We start from the raw sequence: 21365 nt of genomic DNA, 5'->3' as shown, positions 1-21365 counted from the left end.
TCAAGCTGTGTTTTTTAGATACGTGGATAAAGGTTGACCGATTTTAATCTAACTGTTGTGGCTTTTTTATGCTGACCTGGAGTGCACTGCCAATGTGTGAAGTTTTGTGACGAGATTTGACTCCTGGCTACAGACTCGGGGCAAGAGCACCCAGGTCAACAGGACTGTTTAGTAATCATAATGCTTTCATGTTTGGAAGTGGGTTCTCCCTGGCCGTGAGTGCAGGGCCCGAGGCAGATTGCACCTGGAACAGAGGATTTGAGCAGTGAGCATTTTTTGTGTGGGGGAACCTGTATTGCTTTTTCCAGATGTGCATCTGTATTTTTAAACTAATTTCCATGTTTGAACTAGCCCTTAAACTGTATTGTGTGGATATATAACTTTTTCGTACTGGCATAACTTGGTTCTGTGCTTCATGCACAAGTGCAGAAGTGGCTAGGTTAAAGAGGCTTCACTGAAGGCCACAATTTTGCATCTCTTAGGGTTCCTTAATTTTGGCTATAATTAATGAAACCTTTTAAGTTTTTTGAAATATGGATTTATCTTTATCACAGTAGCGTAAATAAAAATATTATTTTGGAAGAATTTACCTTTGCCCATCTACAGTACAAATAGAAACTCCCCACAAATCAGGGCTGAATTTAGCTAGTTGAGGAATATAATCTGCAACCTGAAAAAAATAACAATAAAATGTTAGATACAATATGATGTTTGGAAAATAAGAATTGTACCACTGTTACCTATAAACTAATAGCTGCAATGGATTGAAAACAAAAAATGTTTTTGGTTATTAAGTTAGAAACATGTATATACAGTTAAGCAGGGTATACATGGCAAGATCCCATATTGGGCTGATGTATGTATGTATGTATATCTTTATTTATAAAGCGCGACTTATGTACGCATCGCTGTTCAGTAGAATACATTAAAGTGATACTGACACGATAAACTACTTTTCAAAATATAAATATACATAAAAAGCTACCTATAGGTCGTGTTGACGGTTTTTCGCTGACAGGTTTGATTTTGTAAGTAATCGTTACTTGAAGTTCCTAAACCTGACTGTTTTGCCAACCTGACTGTCCCTTCCCAACCTGTCAGTTATAGCTTCTAATGCTGACAGATATGGCTGCCCCTCATAGAGGAACACAGGGGATCAGACAGGTGATGTAAACGCATCAGGCAAATATTTTTATGGCAAAATTATAAGTTCTTGCAAAGACAATGTTATCATAGATGTAAAAAAAAGATTTACTTTCTGGTGTCAGTATCTCTTTAATACAAACAGGGAGTTATTACGATAATAGATAAATACAAAGTATAACAATAAATAAAAGATAGATACAGTTGCAACAAGGTAAGAGTCAAAGACACAAGAGGATGGAGATCCCTGCCCCGTAGAGCTTACAATCTATATGGGAGGGATATTATATATATATATATATATATATATATATATATATATATATATATATATACATACATACATACACACATACACACAGATATACACACATGCATATACATATATACATACATATATATATATTCATACGTGCACTTCTGTGAGGGGTTCTCTATCCATTTGTAAATTAACTTCCAATAATGCAGACATTGATATTCTGAGACAATTTGCAATTGGTCCTCTTATTTTTAATGTTTTTTCAGTTATTTAGCTTTTTGTTCAGCAACTCTCAATTTGGTATTTCAGCAGCCATCTGGTTGCTAGGGCCTTATTTACCATAGGAACCAGGTAGTGGTTTAAACAAGAGATGGGAATATGAATATTTAAGAGGCCTGCATGGAAAAATAATTTTTTAATAAAAAAATTACAATAGTAAAATTGTAGCCTTTGCAGAGTGTTATATACATTGAGATGCAGTCTGTATTTATAAAACCAGCACATTATATACAGGGAGAAGGAGCGGGTACTGATGGCAGATATTCAGGCCCTGGCACTATAACACTGGCACTGATACACAACATTGGTTCCACTGTAACTCACTAGAAATGAACAAAAGAATAACAAAAGTAAAAAAAAAAAATAGTGCAAAAAACAACAGCAACAACAACAAATATATAAAAGCACAATTAGCTTTTTGGGGGGGAAAGAGTTAACTTAACATCCATCTGTTAGGATAGGTGATAGGCATATTATAAATGTCAGGTCAGGCAAAAAACAATTGAATTTCAGCTAGTGATTCAGCCTTTAGAACTGTATAGTATCTGTGGAAGTAGGATGATATCTGCAGCAAAAGTTAGTTAGCAAGAGAGATGATTCTTAGGTAAAGTTTACAGTCTGCAGATTTTTCTTTTCAGTCTTCATTTCTGCACTCCCTTCAGTTTGCAATACCTCCAGAGCACTGTCTGCATCTATGCCTTGATTGGTCACTTTTACTGTCTGTCAAGAAAGCTGTGCTCTGATTGGAGAATCCACAAGAAGATCCAGAGCACAGCAGAATCGGCTTGCAGGAACAGGAGAAGATTTCCAGGACAGTGCAGAAATGGAATGAGGTGTTTTTTTTCTTTTTTTGTTTTGTTTTTTTAAGGTGCCAAGCAGGTTTGGAGAGGCTTAGCCTCCCCTAGGCTTATTGGATATCTGCCTATCCCTGCACTCCCAACACTTAATTGTTAAAAAACATAGAAAAGCAGCCAATGTTTACATACATACACATACATATACATACACATACATATACACACAGTGGTGCCTGAAAGTTTGTGATTTTTATGAATGTCCTAAAAGTAGATAAAGAAAATTCCATTCCATTCCTCCATACAGAACAGCTTCAGCGCTTGGATGTTGGTGGATTTTCTCAAATAAACTGTTTGCTTTAGGTCTTTCAGCAACATGGAGCAGCTACATAACACCTGTATTGCTAAAAGTGGTAGATATAACAATAGAACTCAATAGTAAAAAAAAATCAAATTCTGGCTCATGACTCTTCCAGTTACACTGGGGGTCATTTATCAACACTAGGTAAAACTGCCCAGGGGCTGTAACCCTTGGCAACCAAATTGTTGCATTCATTGTTCTACCTGCAGCTGGCTGGAAAAAATAAATCACTGATTGGTTGCTATGGGTTACTGCCCATGGGCACATTTGCCCAGTGTTCATAAATGAGCCCCACTGAGTATAGGTTACTGACAGCAGTTGCAAAGTGCAGCACTGGCTCCTTCTGAAATGTTAAAATCAGGCACAATGCACTGAGATGGCGGTCTACACACCAATATTACAACTAAAAAAAATTGTTGCTTCAAGAATACAATTATAAATAGCACAGTGAATTATTTGCAATGTCAACGGTGTATGGCTTAGACATTAAAGTTAAAACAGGGGAAAAAAAAACATCAACCAATACTACTAAAATAAATTCAAACTGATATTGAGTTCTACTAATCTAAATGTGTGATGGGGATAGGGGATGTGTGATAAGGGAAATGCATTTTATTATGATTTATATCATAAATACAGTAAATATATAACAATTGCAAAGTGTGTTATGTGTTATTACAGTCTAAATTCTATTTGTCTACTTCTGTTGGTTTACTTTATAAAACAGAATGCCTTCTAAGAATTAACCCCACTCTCATCCAGAAGCCTTCCCTATTTTGGACTATTTTCTTTTTCATTCCTTGATTATGGACAAAAATTAAGGTATCCTTACATCCAGCTCTTGGATGTTGGTGGGTTTCCTCACGTGAACTGCTTGCTTTAGGTCTTTCCACAACATTTAAGTTGGAAAAAGGTCAGAGCTTTGACTTGGCTATTCCAGAACATTCACCTTATTCTCTTTTAACCATTCTTTGGTAGAATGATTTGTGTGTTTAGGATCTGCATGACTCACTGTCTCTTGAGATACAGTTCATGGGCAGATGTTTTGACATTTTACTTTAGAATTCTCTGGTACAATTCAGAATTTATTGTTTGATCAATCATGGCAAGCCCTCCAGGCACAGATGCAGCAAAACAGGACTAAACCAGAACACTCTCACCACCATGTTTAACAGATGGAATCGGCTCATGCTGAAATGCAGTGTTTTTCTTTCTCCTAATAAAAGGTTTCTCATTTAAACCAAAAAATGTTCTATTTTGGCTTCATCTGTCCAAACATTATTCCAGTATTTTTCTGGATTGTCCACTTGACCTTTAGCAAACTTTAGGCCATCACCAATATTTTAGGGGAAGAGCAGTGGATTTCTCCTTGCCACCCTGCCATACAAAACATTGCTGTTCAGTGTTCTGATGGTGAACATTTGCCAATGTAAGGCAGTCCTTCAGTTGCTTAGAAGTTACCCTGGGTTATCTCTCAAACTATTAGACGGCTTGCAGTTGGAGTTATGTTTGATTATCGACCACTTCTGGGTAGCGTAACAATGGTCTTGAATTTATTCCATTTGTACACAATCTGTCTGACTATATGGACTCCATATAGGAGTCCAAACTCTTTAGAGATAGTAACATAGAAACATAGTAAGTTAGGTTGAAAAAAGACGTATGTCCATCACGTTCAACCATAATGCCTATATATAACCTGCCTAATTTCTAGTTGATCCAGAGGAAGGCAAAAAAAAAAAATCAATCTGAAGCCTCTCTAATTTGCCCCAGAGGGGAAAAAATTCCTTCCTGACTCCAAGATGGCAATCGGACCAGTCCCTGGATCAACTTGTACTAAGAACTATCTCCCATAACCCTGTATTCCCTCACTTGCTAAGAAGCCATCCAGCCTCATCTTAAAGCTATAAATATATCAGCCAGTATGACTGATTCGGGAAGGGAATTCCACAACTTCACAGCTCTCACAGTAAAAAATCCTTTCTGAATATTTAAACAGAACCTCCCTTCTTCTAAACGGAGTGGGTGCCCTCGTGTCCATTGAAAGGACCTACTGGTAAATAAAGCATTAGAGAGTATATTATATGATCTGCTTATATATTTATACGTAGTTATCATGTCACCTCTTAAGCACCTCTTCTCCAGTGTAAACAGACCCAACTTGGCCAGTCTTTCTTCATAACTGAGACTTTCCATACCCTTTACCAGCTTAGTTGCCCTCCTCCTGTGAATCTATACCCCTTTTAATACAGCTCAAAACTTTGTTTGAACATGCATCTGCTGCCTGGCATTGCTTGCTACAGCCAAGTTTATTATCTACAAGGACCCCAAGGTCCCTATCCATTATGGATTTGCCTAGTGCAGTCCCATTAAGGGTATAAGTGGCTTGCATATTTTTAAATTCCAGGTGCATGACCTTACATCAAAATAGATTATATCTACTGCATCCCCACTGTCCAGCTTCTTACTCACCTCATCATAAAAAGCAATTAAATTGGTCTGACATGCTGATTAGGGCTCATAATTGGTCATAAAGCCATGCTGATTATGGCTCATAATGTCATTTTCCAGTACATAATTTTGTATGCAATCCTTTAACAAGCCTTCAAATATCTTGTCCACCACATATGTCAAAATTACAGGCCTATACATAGTAACATAGTAAGTTGGGTTGAAAAAAGACATACGTCCATCACGTTCAACCATAATGACTATATATAACCTGCCTAACTTCTAGTTGATCCAGAGGAAGGCAAAAAAAATCAATCTGAAGCCTCTCTAATTTGCCGCAGAGGGGAAAAAATTCCTTCCTGACTCCAAGATGGCAATCGGACCAGTCCCTGGATCAACTTGTACTAAGAGCTATCTCCCATAATCCTGTATTCCCTCACTTGCTAAGAATCCATCCAGCCACTTCTTAAAGTTATATAATGTATCAGCCACTGGAGACCAAAACTGAACAGCATATTCTAGATGGGGCCTTACCAGCACTCTGTAAAGGGGAAAAATAAACCCCTCCTCCCGTGAATCTATACCGCTTTTAATACAACTTAAAACCTTGTTTGCCCTTGTAGATGCTGCCTGGCATTGCTTGCTACTGCCAAGTTTATTATCTACAAGGACTCCAAGGTCCTTCTCCATTATGGATTTGCCTAGTGCAGTCCCATTAAGGGTATAAGTGGCTTGCATATTTTTACATCCCAGGTGCATGACCTTACATTTATCCACATTAAATCTCATCTGCCACTTAGCCGCCCAGATTGCCAGTTGGTCAAGATCCTGCTGCAAGGATGCCAGAATTGACTGGTCTGCAGAGTTTTGTGTCATCTGCTAACACTGAAACATTGCTTGTAATACCCACCCCTAACTCATTTATGAACAAGTTAAACAAAAGTGGATCCAGTACAGAACCCTGAGGGACCCCACTGAGAACCTTATTCCAAGTAGAGAATGTACCATTAACAACCACCCTCTGTACCCGATCCTGTAGCCAGTTTTCTATCCATGTGCAAACGACTTCACTAAGACTAATAGACCTTAGTTTAGAAAGCAGTTGTTTGTGGGGAACAGTATCAAATGCTTTGGCAAAATCCACATTTTATCTACTGCATCCCCACTGTCCATCTTCTTACTTACCTCATCATAAAAAGCAATTAAATTGGTCTGACATGACCTGTCCTTCATAAAGCCATGCTGATTACTGCTCATAATGGCATTCTCCAGTACATAAATTTGTATGTGATCCCTTAACAAGCCTTCAAATAACTTGCCCACCATGGATGTCAAATTTACAGACCTATAATTGCCAGGCTGAGATCTTACTCCCTTTTTAAATATAGGAATGACATTCACCTTCTTCCAATCCCTAGGTACCATACCTGATGAGTCTGAGAATATCAGAAACAAGGGCCACTGTAATTCTGACCCTAGCTCTCTCAGTACCCGAGGGTGTATTCCATCTGGCCCAGGTGCCTTGTTTACATTTATCTTGTGTAACCCTTTAAGCACCATATCCTGTGTCAACCACTGTGTAGTTGGAGCTGAGGCAACACTGCAGCTATTGGGTGGTACTTGGCCCACTGGCTTCTCTACTGTATACACAGAAGAAAAGAACTGGTTAAGCACATCTGCCTTTTCTGTATCTGCTGTAACCATATTGTTACTATAACTCAATGGGGCCACACCTTCAACCTGCATCTTTTTACTATTAATATACTTAAAAAACTTTTTGGGGTTAGTCCTGGCCTCTGCTGCAATGCGCTCCTCATTTTTTATCTTTGCCTTCCGGATAGCTGTTTTACAACACTTGTTATAGTGTTTATATTCATTAAACGCAGCTACTGTCCCCTCTGACTTATATTTCTTAAAAGCTTTCCTTTTTTTCCCTATTAGCTTCTTTACCTCAGTGTTAAGCCACATAGGGTGATTCTTAACACTTCTACTTTTTCTTATTAAATGGAATAAATTGAGAACAGTAATGATTTAAAATCATTTTAAATGGCAACCATTTCTGCTCTATGTTTTTATCCGAAAACATAATGCCCCAATCTATGCCCTGAAGCACTGCCCTTAAGAAGCGAAAATTTGCTTTTCTAAAATTCAGTGTCTTTGTTGATCCAATGTAAATTTGTTTCCTGCACCAAACATCAAATGAAATAACATTATGGTCATTATTACCCAGGGGTTCAACCACTTGCACATTTGCTATACATTCTGAGTCATTAGAGATCACTAGATCCAATATAGCATGGTTCCTGGTTGGCTCCTCAACAATCAGTGACAAAGTTGTCATGCAGCAAGTTTATAAACTTGTTCCCATTTACTGTCCTGGCAGTACTATGGCTCTAGTCAATATCAGGATAATTAAAATCCCCCATTATTATCACTTGCCCCAAACTAGCAGCCCTTTCTATTTGCAACAGGAGCTGAGCCTCCTCCTACTCACTTACATTAGGGGGTCTATAGCATTCCCCCACCATTAATTTGGTAGATTATTTACTATCTGTGAGAAGCTCAACCCATAAGGATTCAGCTCCCTCTGTTACCCCCATCACTTCCTCTTTAATATTTGCTTTTAATCCATGCTTAACAAAAAAAACACACTCCTCCTCCTTTTCTATTCCCCCTGTCCCTCCGAAACAAATGTATAACCCCCCATATATACTGCCCAGTCATGCAACTCGTTCAACCAAGTTTCAGCAATGCCAATCACGTCATATTTCCGCTCCAATGCCAGTACCTCCATTTTACCAGTCAGACTCCTTGCATTGGTAAACATACATTTAATACTGGTACCGGCGTGAGAATGACGCATAAACAACTTATGGGCCTCCCTGTTATTTTCAGTATCCCAAAGCAAGTCTCCTCCCCCATTTTCCCTTATTATGCCCATTACCTCATCTATCCTGTCTACCACAGAATTACCCGCTGCACCCTCCCCCCCCCACTCCTAGTTTAAAATCTCCTCCAACCCTCTAAGCCATCTTTTCCCCCAAAGCAGCTTTATGCACATCAACAACTCTTTTTCTGAGCTCCTCGCTCACACCTGATTGTCATCATAGTAACTTTAGTAAGTTAGGCTGAAATTAATCCAGAGGAAGGCAAAAAACCCCATCTAAAGCCTCTCTAACTTGCCACAAAAGGGGAAAAGGAGATTTTCTTACCCAAAACATCTTTTTCTCATAGGCCTGTACTGTTAGTGCAGGACGACTGGGGTTAAGTTGATCCTCTCTGGAGGCAGGACAAACTGAAAAAAACTTTCTCCCATCTCTTCGTAGCTCCACCTCTTCCTCCAGTTTTGTACCACAGCCTGCCAGTGGAGACTACTACTACTACTACTATGTGACGAGCAGCAAAAACCCAGCACCCCATCAGGGATGAATGCTGCACTGATAGGGCCTACGAGTGCAGGATGACTGGGGATGTAATAAACATTAACAGATAGAGAAAAACATAAGTAACAAACTGATAATGCGGGAGCTAGCTAGGTGCTACGGCTGCTTGTAGCAGCTTCCTGCCAAAGGCCATAACATCTAGCCTATAGAATTTTCAGAAGGGTGTTTAATGAACTCCAAGTAGCCGCTTTGCATATGGCTTCTACTGATGCAAACTTGTGGAGAGCCCATGAAGCACAAATTTTCCTAGTGGAGTGTGCTTTTACGGAAAAGGGGGCTTCTTTTTCCATAGATCTATAAGCTTCAAGTATAGCTGCAAGTATCCATCTTGCTAAGGAGCATTTGGAAGCCTGTAAAACTCTTTTAACGCAAAAACCTCACTAATCTTTTCCTTCAACATTTAAAAATCCCTGCAAGAAGACCCACTCTTGCTCATTCCTCCTTCTCCCTTCACATGGTGCACTATGAATAGAGGTCCACAGAAAAACTCACAAGTGGGAGCATACTGTGGCTTCCTAGCATATTATTTCTTACCAGTGACAGAAGATGTCTCCAATAACTCTCCATCACTCTTTCTATAAACTGTACGCACAGGCACAACCAATGACCTTAACATGGTTATGACGAGCCGCGGCGGCGCACTGATGCGCGTCCCATCGATTCCGTGCTGATGCTCATCCCATTGATTAGAAGCAGTTACTTCTGTGCGTCCCTCAATGGCGCAACGATGCGCCGCGTATGATGCCACTGATGCGCATCCCATCGCTTCTGCGCCAATGCTCGTCCCATTGATTAGAAGCAGTAACTTCTGTGCATCCCTTAATGGTGTGTCGCGTACGATGGAGGGGGGCGCGCGCACAACAAGCGCATTGCATCTGCGAATCTGTATACCGTATATATGCGAGTATAAGCCGAGGGTTACTTTTTCAGCACATTTTTAGCGCTGAAAAACTCGGCTTATACTCGAGTATATATGGTAGTTGTTTTTCTCGATTACTGGCCGGTTTAGGGCAGAAAGACAGAAGAATGATCTCTTGGCTGAGATGGAATTTTGATGTGACCTTGGGAAGGCGAGATGGAATCGTGCAGACGACCACCTTATCCTGAATATTTTCCAAGGTTGTAGGTGTGGCAAAGCTGCCAGATCTGAGACTCTCCTAGCTGAACAGATTGTGAGGAGGAAAGCTACTTTCCAGGATAGAAATTTTAGATCCACCGAACCCAATGGGGCTTTTTGAGGGCCCGAAGAACTAAATTGAGGTCACAGGGGGGAATTGAATCTCTCAATGGTGTCGGATTTTTTTTTTTTTTTTGAGTGCCTGGAAGAATAATTTAACTTCTGGTAGACCGGCCCACTGTTTTGCAACAGAGCTGAAACAGTGCTGAAGTACTTAATTGTTTGTCTACTCCGTCTTGTAGGAAATACAAAACACCAAACCAATAAATTCAGCTTGTGTATGTTCTCCGCCTTTGCTGATCCCTGTGACAGAAGAACGGCAGATAGAGGAAGGGACCACGGCTGTCTCGTAGATTAAATTTTGAGAATGGTACTGCTTCTATGCTGGCAGCCATGAGGCCCAGTAGTCTGAGAATGACGTGGGCTGATGTCTGGGATTGTAATATTATGTCTTGGGCTGTCTGCTAAAGTATGACTGCTTTGGGAAGTGGAAGGAACACTTTTCTGTCCACTGTGTTGATTTACATGCCTAGGAATTCTAACGTCTGCGTCGGGCTCTTTTTGTGGTTGATTAGCCAACCATGTTGCAGTAGTGTGGGCACTCAGGTGTGGGAATTGGCTTCCTTCTCTGATTGTGCTGTGACTAGGTCATTGAGATAGGCTGTAACGTGAATACCTTGAAGTCAGAGCACTGCCAACAAGGTTCCTAGAACCTTAGTGAATACCCTTGGGGCCGACGTCAACCCAAATGGTAGGGCTTGAAATTGGAAGTGTCATTGTCCCAGAGCGAACCGGAGGAATCTCTGGTGAAAGGAGCTGATGGGAATGTGAAGGTATGCATCTTTGATGTCGTTTTTGACATGAATACGCCTGGTATCAGGCTTCTTTTGATTGATGGAAGAGACTCCATTTTGAAGCGTTCATTTCTTCAAACTTGTTTAGTGGGTGTAAGTTGAGAAATGGGGAGAAAGCCTCCGTCTTTTTTTGACACTAGAAATAGGTTTGAGTAAAAACCGTGAAAACGATATTCCTGAGGTACTGGAGATATTACTTTGTTGTTCAGTAAATCCTGGATAATACAAAGTAGTGCTTGTTGCTTGGTCGGATGGGATCTATAATGTTTAGCACCCAGGTATCCGTAATTGAATTTTGGCAGGTTTGCTTAAAGTTGTGTAATCTTCAGGAGTCCTGTCCCTTAACTGGTGTAATTTTGCAGGAAGATTTGGATTGGTTTTGCCAGGTGGACTTGAATCTCCTATTTGGATGACATTTCGGTTGGGTTCTAGAGTCTCTCTGTTGCCGGTTGATGGAAGGCCATGAGCGATGGTGGAAATTTCTTCTGTGGAAGTCTTTCTTTACAGTGTGGAAAGAAGGCACCTTTGCCACCAGTGACTTCTGAGATTATCTGTTTTAGTTCTGGGCCAAAGAGTTGTGACTCTCTAAATTTTAGAGATGTACGCTTGTGTTTGGAAGCTGTGTCCCCGACCATTGTCGCAACCACAGGGCTCTGCGAGCTGTGACTGATGCTGCTGGAGCTCTGGCCAACAGCTTAGCTGTCTCCATAGCTGTTTCACCTAGCAATGCTAGGGCAGATTTAATTTTCCCTAATTCTGTGGTGAACTGACTTGGAGCGGTGGGGGGGTGTATTTGTAGCTCTTGACACCAGTATTTGGTCGTTCTGGTGACTGTGGCATCTGCGGCCACTGGTCTCAAAATGGCTGTTGTGTTGAGTCTATTTTCCTGCCCATGGGGTCCTTAAGATAGCCTGCGTCCTCTGCAGGTAAAGTAGCATTTGTGTGGAATATTGGATTTTTTATCAGGCTGGTGCCATTCAACGTAATTGGCAATTGACTTAAAGTCTGGAAAGGAAAGGATTGCCTAAAACCGCATCCACTTTTAAAACAGCTATTTGCTCTTCTTTGATCTCTAAAGTGGGAAAGATATCTTTAAAGATATTTTTTACTTCTTCAGGTTGTTTGGATGTGTCATCTGATTCGCTAGACTGAACTAAGGATGAAAATTCCAAATCCAAATCTATGTCATTTATTTCCTCAGAAGAATGGTACGACTGGGAGTCAGAATCTTGTGGATGTGTGGAAGAAGGTGAGAGTCTACACTTTGTAACAGGTGAGGGTGAGCGTTTCCGCTTCCTCTTATTGATTTCTGGCAGATAATGCCTGTTGTACAGATGATTGCACTGTGGATTGAATCCATGACATAAGTTGTGAAAGGTCAGATGCTGCTAAAGGATTCTGTGTTGCAATTGGTGCTGGTGAGTAATGCATACCCGGGGATGGGTTTTGTGGTTGGGACTGAGAGTCCTGAGTGGCATGAACAATGGTTGTAGTGGTCAATTTTGCAGGTTCAGGTATACTCTCCTTATGAGGAGAGGGAGAGTGGTCCCTGGGCAGTATATGTATTTTTGCTTTCATTTTTACGCGGTCTATCAGGGAGATCTATGTCCTCAGTTAAGGTTAACAGCTCTTCATCTGGAGTAGAAATGTTAGGTAATATACCTGGGTATAATCTGGCCACCAGAATCACAGTGTAGCCTCTGGAGTGTTAAGCAGTTCTTCTATTAACCGAGGAGCTGAACTACACCCCTGCTGGCCTGTGTAGCCTAGTAAGTACGTAGGCACGGGAAGATGTGGCTTGAGGTGTGGGCCGGCGCATATAGTGACATCACCGGGTGCTGGATCACAGCATTGCAGGCTAATCAGGCTCGACCAGGGGTAAGGCCGGGGAGCGCACAATGCTTGAGACAAAGAACAAGTCAGTGCTTTGCCATGGGGAGCACACAGCTGGCTCGGCATCAGTGGGGCTTGCTGTATTGCAATGTCGCAGGAGCACTCACAGGGCTCTACTGAGGTATACCTCTGTGTTGAGAGGTTCTGATAGTAGGGAAGCACTCACCAGGGGGATCTACCATCACTATCTGCCACACATATCATCTGTGGGAGCACACACAGAGGGGCTCCACCAACAGAGATTACCCTGGGCCCCAAGTCTCATCAGAACCAGTGTAGTGTGGGATGATTTCTCTAAACAGGAGTTGATAAGATAATAATATAAAATAATGGTGAAATAAAGGACAAACTGAATAAACTGGAGGAAGAGGTGGTGCTACGATGGAGAAAGAGAAATTTTTTTCAGTTTGTCCTGCCTCCAGAGAGGATCAATTTAACCTCAGTCATCCTACACTGACAGGAAAAATTCCTTCCTGACTCCAAGATGGCCAGTCCCTGGATCAACTTGTACTAAGAGCTATCGTCCATAACCGTGTATTCCCTTCACTTGCTGTAAAGCCATCCAACCCCTTCTTAAAGCTATCTAATGTATCAGCCAGTAACAGGGAGAGAATTCCACAACATCACAGCAAAAAATCCTTTCTTCTAATAGTAATTGGTGCCATTGTGTCAGTTGAAGGGACCTACTGGTAAATAAAGCATTCGAGAGGTTATTATATAATCCCTTTATATATTTATAAATAGTTATATCAGCCCATAAGCACCTCTTCTCCAGCGTAACTTGGCCAGTCTTTCTTCATATCCCTTATCAGCTTAGTTGCCCTTCGCTGGACCCTCTCTAATTCAATAATATCCTTTTTGAGCACTGGAGACCGAAACTGATCATAATCTAGATGGGGCCTTACCAGCACTCTGTAAAGTAAAAGAATAACCCCTCCTCCCCTGAATCTATGCCCCTTTTAATACAGCTCAAGACCTTTTTTGCCCTTGCAGCTGCTGACTGGCATTGTTTGCTACAGCCAAGTTTATTATCAACAAGGACACTAAGGTGCCATCGACTAAAAACAACAGACTCACCTTAAAATTATATGATAATCCTAAGGATTCAATTACTTTTGCTACACACAGATGTTGGATCAGATGATGTTTTAGGTCACATTCATATAAAAATATAGAAGGCATAGAAGGGTTCACAAACTTTCAAGCACCACTGTATATATTAAAAAGGAGATTTTGTGCATGCACAAGCTCTCCCTGGAGGGTCGAGAGTTGAGAAAGAAAAATGTCACTATGCATGCCACACTTCATCAGAAATACCACCAGCGTGCATACCAGGCACTGGAAAATTGTGAGACTTCTGTCAGATTGCAGCTTTATAACTAAAAGTGAGGCACATTCCAAAATACTAGCAGCATGTACTTTGGCCTCACAAACTTCTCTAACAGGTCTTCGTTCATTTTTAATGAGCACACTGCTGGCCCAAAAGAGAATAGAGAATGGGTGCAATAAACTGGGAGAAGTAAAGGAGCATGCAGCAGAATAATTTAAAAGAAAAAAAATAAGAAGACATATGAGTATACAGCTATAATACTGTAATAAATACTGTAATAAATGTCATAATTCATTACAAAATGCTGTACATTTATTACTTACAGGAATGAAACATTAACAATTTATGATTAAAAAGACATAATTTAAGTTAATGAGCCATCCCGAGAATCCTTAGGAGAAATTGTGGTTGAACTGTTGGGTGGGGCATGGGAGTATGACTAGACCAAGGGGTGGTCCTCCTAGAAGAACTCGGGCATTCTGCAGTGTGCAGTATTGGGTGCAAAGTATGCAATTAGGGTTATAATCCTGTTATTTGCTGGACTGAAGACAATTGCACACGTGCACAAATGTTTGCCTAACAGGCACTATTTGGCTAGTACTCTTTATAAATGTAATTTGCGTTGAAGACCTGTCATTTAGCTTTCCAGCTTTTATACACCTTTTATCCCACTGGCCTTGTTATATTCCAGACTTGTCCCTTAAGATAGAGGGCACATTCACTAGGGCAATAACCTATGGAACCAAACAAATGTTTACTTTCATTATTCTTAATTCATCCTTAACTACTATACAGCTATACTATGCCGCTGGGTCTACTGTATAGTAGTGCCCCTCCTCAGCCCCACTCTTACCCATAACTTATTGCCCATGCAAACTTGCAATTGTAGGCAGGTGGCGAGCTTGAGAGGGTTGGATACTTTCAGGAGGAACTGTTCGTGCCAGGACCCAAAAGCCTGGGGCTTGGGACAAGTTATGTCACTGACTGCACATGAGCAAATTTCCCCACTGTTTTATAGGCAAGAGAAAAAAAAAAGCTTCTGATCAAAACCTTTAATGAAAATCTGTGAACATTTTTTTTTGTTTAGGTAGTGGAATTCTGAAAGATGGGAGCACAGCTCTGTACAGACACAGAATTACATGCAAATACCGACCAATACATACAAATCAGAAATCTCCGGCAAATGCAAAAAAAATATAGAAAATGGCTTTACCATTTCTAGTATTATAATCATTCAAATATCTAAACTGACTAAACTGTTGCATAATCTAAGCAGAGTTTGCTGAGATAAATTATTTTAGCATTTAATGGAAGATTCATGAGTCAGTGTGACAGTACCTTTCCACCAGACAACTTCCTGGCATTTTCATAAAGTTCATCGATGTGTGATGTAAAAGACATAAAATCTGGAATCACAAACTTTCTTCGAAAGGCCTGCGTTAGCAGCACAATGTTGCTTTGAACACACCTACACCAAACAAAATGTAAAATAGACATTTTTAAAATGAAGCCAGTCTACGAATTTCATGTGACAAAATAAATATCAGATGTAGCGCATAAAAATGACACCCCCCTCTCCTGTGGCACTCTATGACTATCAGTGGGAACCATGCAGAAATGGTGGCAGTGCTTTTCCACCAGTGGCGTAACAATAGAGAATGCAAACCCTGGGTTCCGGGGGACAGAAGGGCGTGGACCATGGGGTCTGTTTTCTTCATTTAGCAGGTAAATTCTCGACATGTCAGGGCAAGGTGGCCAAGTGAGTTTGCTACTCTGTGCTGGGCCCCCCTGAAGATTTTTTTGCAGTGGGGCCTGATGCAGAGTAGTTACATCACTGTTTTCCACATTAAAATGTGCATGGGCTTATGTGCTTATTGGAGTGTTTAATCCAGAGGGGGTGTATTATACTATTGATTAGTTAAAAATAGCAAGGCTGGTTAGGGCAAGAAAATGGTTAAATCTGTTAGAGGGAGAAACATATGGTTACATTGGGTTGAAAAAATATTGAGTCCATCAAGTTAAACCCTTACAAGTGAACCCAGCACACATAAACCTATACTGATCTATCTATATACTTGCATACGTAAACTATTTATACCAACATCAATACCTATTGTAGATTTTTATCACAATAGCCTTGGATATTATGCTTGTTCAAGAAATCATCCAAGCCCCTCTTAAAAGGCATTAACAGAATCTGCCATCACAACATCACTTAGAAGGACATTCTACAACCTCACTGTGAAAAAAACACCTACTATGCTGCAAAGTTCAGTTCCTCTACTCTAAAGGGGTGGCCTCTGGTGCACTGATCCTTTATATGGGAACAAACATACCCTATATGTCTATAATCCCCTCTAATATATTTGTACAGAGTAATCATGTCCCCTCACGAGTTTTTTTTCCAGAAAAAACAACCCCAACCTAAACTGCAGTTGGAAATAAACATCAGCTGTAGGATTAGCATTTGCATCATTTGCATCAAAGGTTTCCAAACTTTTTGGACGTAAAACTCCACTTATACTCATTCAGCAGGCCTCTAACTATAACATGGTTACTGAAACACAATGTAGGTATTCTTGCACACATATGTGCGTGTGCACATGTAGATATACATGTGCATTACACATGTGGATATACATGTGCATTACACATAGAAAAGAAGAATTAATAGTCTTTGACCACATTCCCTCTAGTTACTTGTCCCTACAATCCCCTGTAGATTGTAAGCTCTTGTTAGCAGGGCCCTCTTGATTTCACAGTTACTCTGTATACCCTTGTTTGTTAAAAAAAACATTTCTGGTACTCTCCGCTCCCAATCCCCACTCTCCCCATTCTCTACTTTCACATATTTTTCTTCACTCTGTTTCCCTTCCCCTTCTAGCCTGCCCTTTTCATCCACTCCACTTGTTTCTTTCATGCACTGTATTTCCCTGACTTTCCTGTCATATAAGATAACTGTAAAATAAAAATGTAACTGTAAAATAAAAATCTAACAAATAACTAATTAATAATTAGGGGCTATAAACCCAAAACAAATTTGCCATTAGAGAAAGTATTCAAATTAAAAGATTGGTGTGATGGTGGATCGGCGACTTTCAAGAAACATGTGTAAAAGTGCGATTTTAAATTATAATTAGTCTGACAATCTAGGTTACTTTAAAGGAGAAGGAAAGGCAAAAACTAAGTAAGCTTTATCAGAAAGGTCTATGTAAATACAGCCAAAAGTACTCACAGAAACGCTGCAAAGATTAGTTGTGTTTGTTTTCCTCTGCCAGAGACACACTGCTCTTTCCTGCTCCCCCACCCCCAAGAAAGCTAAGAACTCACCCCCCCCCCCTTAGAAATGTGGATCCGAGCCAATCAGCAGGAGGCTGACTCATAGTCTTACACACTAAACATGTTCACTTGGTCTGTGTCTGTGCAGGAGCAAGGCATTATGGGAACTTTCTTTACAGAGCTCAGCGTTTTTTCTTCCTGTTTGGCTTCTGATCATTGGAACGGGAGAAATATGGGGAGACTGAAGGGCACTATTGAGACAACTGCAGGTATGCCTGCAGCTTGAGATTAACTCTTTATTAGCCTTTCCCTCCTTTAACCTTTTTAGTGCCACAGGACGTAGAATCTACGTCCTGTGTACTAAAGGACCTAAGTGCCACAGAACGTAGATTCTAAGTCCTGGGGCACTTCCGGGTTTGGGAGCGGAGAAGCGGCTTTTCAAGCCGCTCCTTCGCTCCCCGCTCGTTCCCCAGCCTCCAGACAATAGTCAGAGGTGGGGAACGAGTGGCCCCTGGGGCGTGATCGCCCAGGGGCCCCATAAGAAAAGGCAGGCACGTGAAATCCATGCCTGGATTTCACGATCGCCTTCTGCCTTTCTCTGCTCCCCCCCCCTGCTGGCCCCCCTGCTTCCTGCTGCTCATACTCACTCCAGGACTGCTGCGTGTGTGTCTCCCTGCAGATCAACGATCTCCTACACAGGTAAGTGGCAAAAACACACATACACACACATAATACACTAATAATACACTAATACACACTTATACTCACATTTACACACAAACACATACATTTTAGGGTAGTTGGGAGATTTCAAACATTCACAACACTTACACTTACACACACTTACTTGCATACATGCACACAAAACACATTTTACCATGTGTACACACACACACTTACACACTTATGTAATTTTGTAATTTTTTTCTAATCGCATCGTTTTTATTCTTGCCTGAAAAAAATGTTTTATTGCCATTACGGATAGTGTATTCGCTAACCGCACTGCGCAATACCTTTTGTGTATTATTTTGGTGTTTCTACTACATTTTCTGTGATTTTGGTGCATTTTTGGGTATTTTACTGCATGTTTAGCCATTTTATAGCATTTTCAGTTATGCATAGTTCTTGTTCGCTTGACTTTGTCTGTAAAACTTATTTGCCCAAGCCAAAATACTCAAACTGTTATTCTGCCCGCAGATATTATTAGGCAAAAAAAAAAAAAATGTTTTAAGTGATTTTTTTTTTTTTTTTATCAATTGTTGCTTTTTACATTGTTCTTTGTTACTTGTCTTTGCACATGGACATTTTGTCTGCTGTATTTCAATTTGGCATCCTCTGTACCCCACATAGTTTGGTAAATCTATTCATATTGGGCATCAAACTGTTCAGTAGACTAGTGGCGTTCATATTAAGAATGTTTTATGTTGGTACGTTACTAAATGTGGGGTACATAATGGGGCAACATGCAAGCTTTGTGACGATTTTCAGAAATGTCACAAAAACCATTCTGTTTAGCATAGCTTTGTAGTTTGGTAGTTTGCAGTAGAAAGTTTTATTTACCCATTTTTGTTTTGTCAGAATGTGTACTTTCGGAAAATATATGGTTTTCTAGGGTCTCTGTACTGTTAGGGGGTCTTATGCTGCATAATACACATACCGGGTGCAAAAACTGCATGAGCCGGAGCGTCTTATGTGAAAATTCATATGCACTATTTTTACTTGGGTGCCCCTGTACCCCACATAGTTTGGTAAATCTATGCATATAGGGCATCAAACTGTTCAGTAGACCCCTGGCGTTCATATTTAGAATGTTTTATGTTGATACGGTACAAAATGTGGGGGTACATAATGGGGTAAAATGCAAGCTTTGTGAAAATTTTCTGAAATGTCATAAAAACCGTTCTGTTTAGCATAGCTTTGTAGTTTGGTAGTTTGCAGTAGAAAGATGTATTTACCCATTGTGTACTTTCGGAAAATGTATAGTTTTCTAGGGTCTCCTTACTGTTAGGGGGTCTTATGCCGCATAATGCACATGCCGGTAGCTTATATTGCAGTGTATACACTTTGTATGCACTAACTTCCTTTTGGGGTCTCTAAATGCCAGATACATCGGTGATCCTATGCACAATGGGCATCAAACTGTTCAGTGGACCCTTGGTTTTCATATTTAGGGTGTGTTTTCTTGGTACCTAATGTTATGTGGGAGATATGGTGCTTGAAAGTGGAAGATTTGATGTGATTTTCAGGTATTTCACCAAAACTAGCAATTTTGGGAAAGCACTGCGACTCTGTAGTTTTGAGTAGAAAGACATGGGTACCAATTTTGAATTTGCCCGAATGTGTACTTTCCAAAAATATATGGTTTTGGGGGGGTCAATGTATTTTTTTGTGTTTTTACCCCACAGAAAATGCAGTAAACGTGTTGAATTTTCAGTAGCTAAAGAGACCTCTGGGGCAATTTGTATGCACTAACTTCCTTATGGGGTCTCTAAATGCCAGATACATTGGTGATCCTATGCACAATGGGCATCAAACTGTTCAGCGGACCCTTGGCTTTCATATTTAGGGTGTGTTCTTTTGGTACCTAATGTTATGTGGGAGATAAGGTGCTTGAAAGTGGAAGATTTGATGTGATTTTTAGGTATTTCATCAAAACTGGCAATTTTGGGAAAGAATTGCGACTCAGTAGTTTGGAGTAGAAAGACATGGGTACCAATTTTGAATTCGTCCGAATGTGTACTTTCCAAAAATATATGGTTTTGGGGGGTCAATGTATTTTTTTGTGTTTTTACCCCACAGAAAATGCAGTAAATGTGTTGAATTTTCAGTAGCTAAAGAGATCTCCTGGGCAATTTGTATGTACTAACTTCCTTTTGGGGTTTCTAAATTCCAGATACATCGGTGATCCTATGCACAATGGGCATCAAACTGTTCAGTGGACCCCTTGCTTTCATATTTAGGGTGTGTTTTCTTCGTACCTAATGTTATGTGGGAGATAAGGTGTTTGAAAATGGAAGATTTGAGGTGATTTTTTAGAATTTTCATAATTTTTTATAGAAAATGCTAAATTCAGTAAAGCATTGCCGTTTGGTACTTAGGAGTTGGAAGACATAGTTACCCATTTCGGATTCGTCAGAATGTGTAGTTTTCAAAAATGTATGGTTTCCTGGGGTAAACCTAATGTTCCAGGATTTTTGGCTTTGGAATGTAAAGTATGCCGTATTCTGCTGTAATGCTTTGAAAATTTAGTAATTTACTGCTGGGAGTTTTTGATCTATAGAAGTCAGAAATCTCAATAAAACTATACATATCAGGTATTGGCACGTTCGGGAGACATGAGGCTTTCCAAATCAGTTGAATATTTGTCCATAAAATAAAATGTGTTTCTGGTAGAAATCCTTATATCATGAAAAATAGCATTTTTTCTTTTTTTTTTTTTTGTATTTCAAGCTCTAAATCTTGTTCCAGAAGTGGAAATACACAAAAACTCAGGTAGATTTGGAAAGCTCAGGTTCTCCTGAAAAAAACAATATATAGTTTGCCTACCTAAACTTAACCCTGCCCCAGTAAAAGCCCCTACATTGAGAGAGCACAGAATGTTTACAAAACGTCTGGCACTGGGGGGAACTGAAATGACGAATTCGGCTGGCACTTAAAGGGTTAATAATAGACCCACATGAAATTTGTACTGCACATCCCATCTCATTAATTAATACTGACATCAAAATGTTTGCAAAAATTCTACTGGTTTGTGATCTTGGAAAAATTGAAAATAAACAACTCTACACATCACCCTCAGATCCGGTGCTCAGCCTAACTATTTTGAATACCAAGTTATCCAGGGATACCTCACCCAAGCTTCTACCCACAATACAACAAGCTTTGGATCTATGGGATACAACAGCAATCAAAATGAAACTAAGCACTCTAAACACTAGATATAGAACCATTTTTTGCCCGGATGCACCCCAATGGAATTCAAACCATCAATAGTAACAAACATGCTCACTCTCCATACATTTGCATCTAACCAAAATGTCCAACAATGCAAGGAGACTCACAATATTCCTTACACACAATTTTTCCGATACTTGCAAATTAG

General features: G+C 40.2%; 1 protein-coding gene across 4 annotated transcripts in view; it reads right to left on the bottom strand.

Annotated features, from left to right (window-relative positions):
- gls (glutaminase) overlaps positions 1–21365 on the bottom strand; it is a 166983-nt gene that overhangs the window by 90266 nt on the left and 55352 nt on the right. For all 4 annotated transcript variants that reach the window (XM_031892945.1, XM_031892947.1, XM_031892946.1 and 1 more), the window contains exons 4-5: positions 15323–15452; positions 591–670 (exon numbers count right to left, since the gene is read on the bottom strand). In XM_031892945.1, coding sequence (XP_031748805.1) covers positions 591–670; positions 15323–15452 — 210 coding nt within the window. The remainder of the gene's footprint in view (positions 1–590; positions 671–15322; positions 15453–21365) is intronic.

The sequence above is a fragment of the Xenopus tropicalis genome, chromosome 9, assembly GCF_000004195.4.
Source record: "Xenopus tropicalis strain Nigerian chromosome 9, UCB_Xtro_10.0, whole genome shotgun sequence".
In the NCBI taxonomy this organism is placed as follows: domain Eukaryota; kingdom Metazoa; phylum Chordata; class Amphibia; order Anura; family Pipidae; genus Xenopus; species Xenopus tropicalis.
The sequence above is the reverse complement of the archived record's forward strand: the minus strand, read 5'-3'. Positions and strand labels throughout refer to the sequence as shown.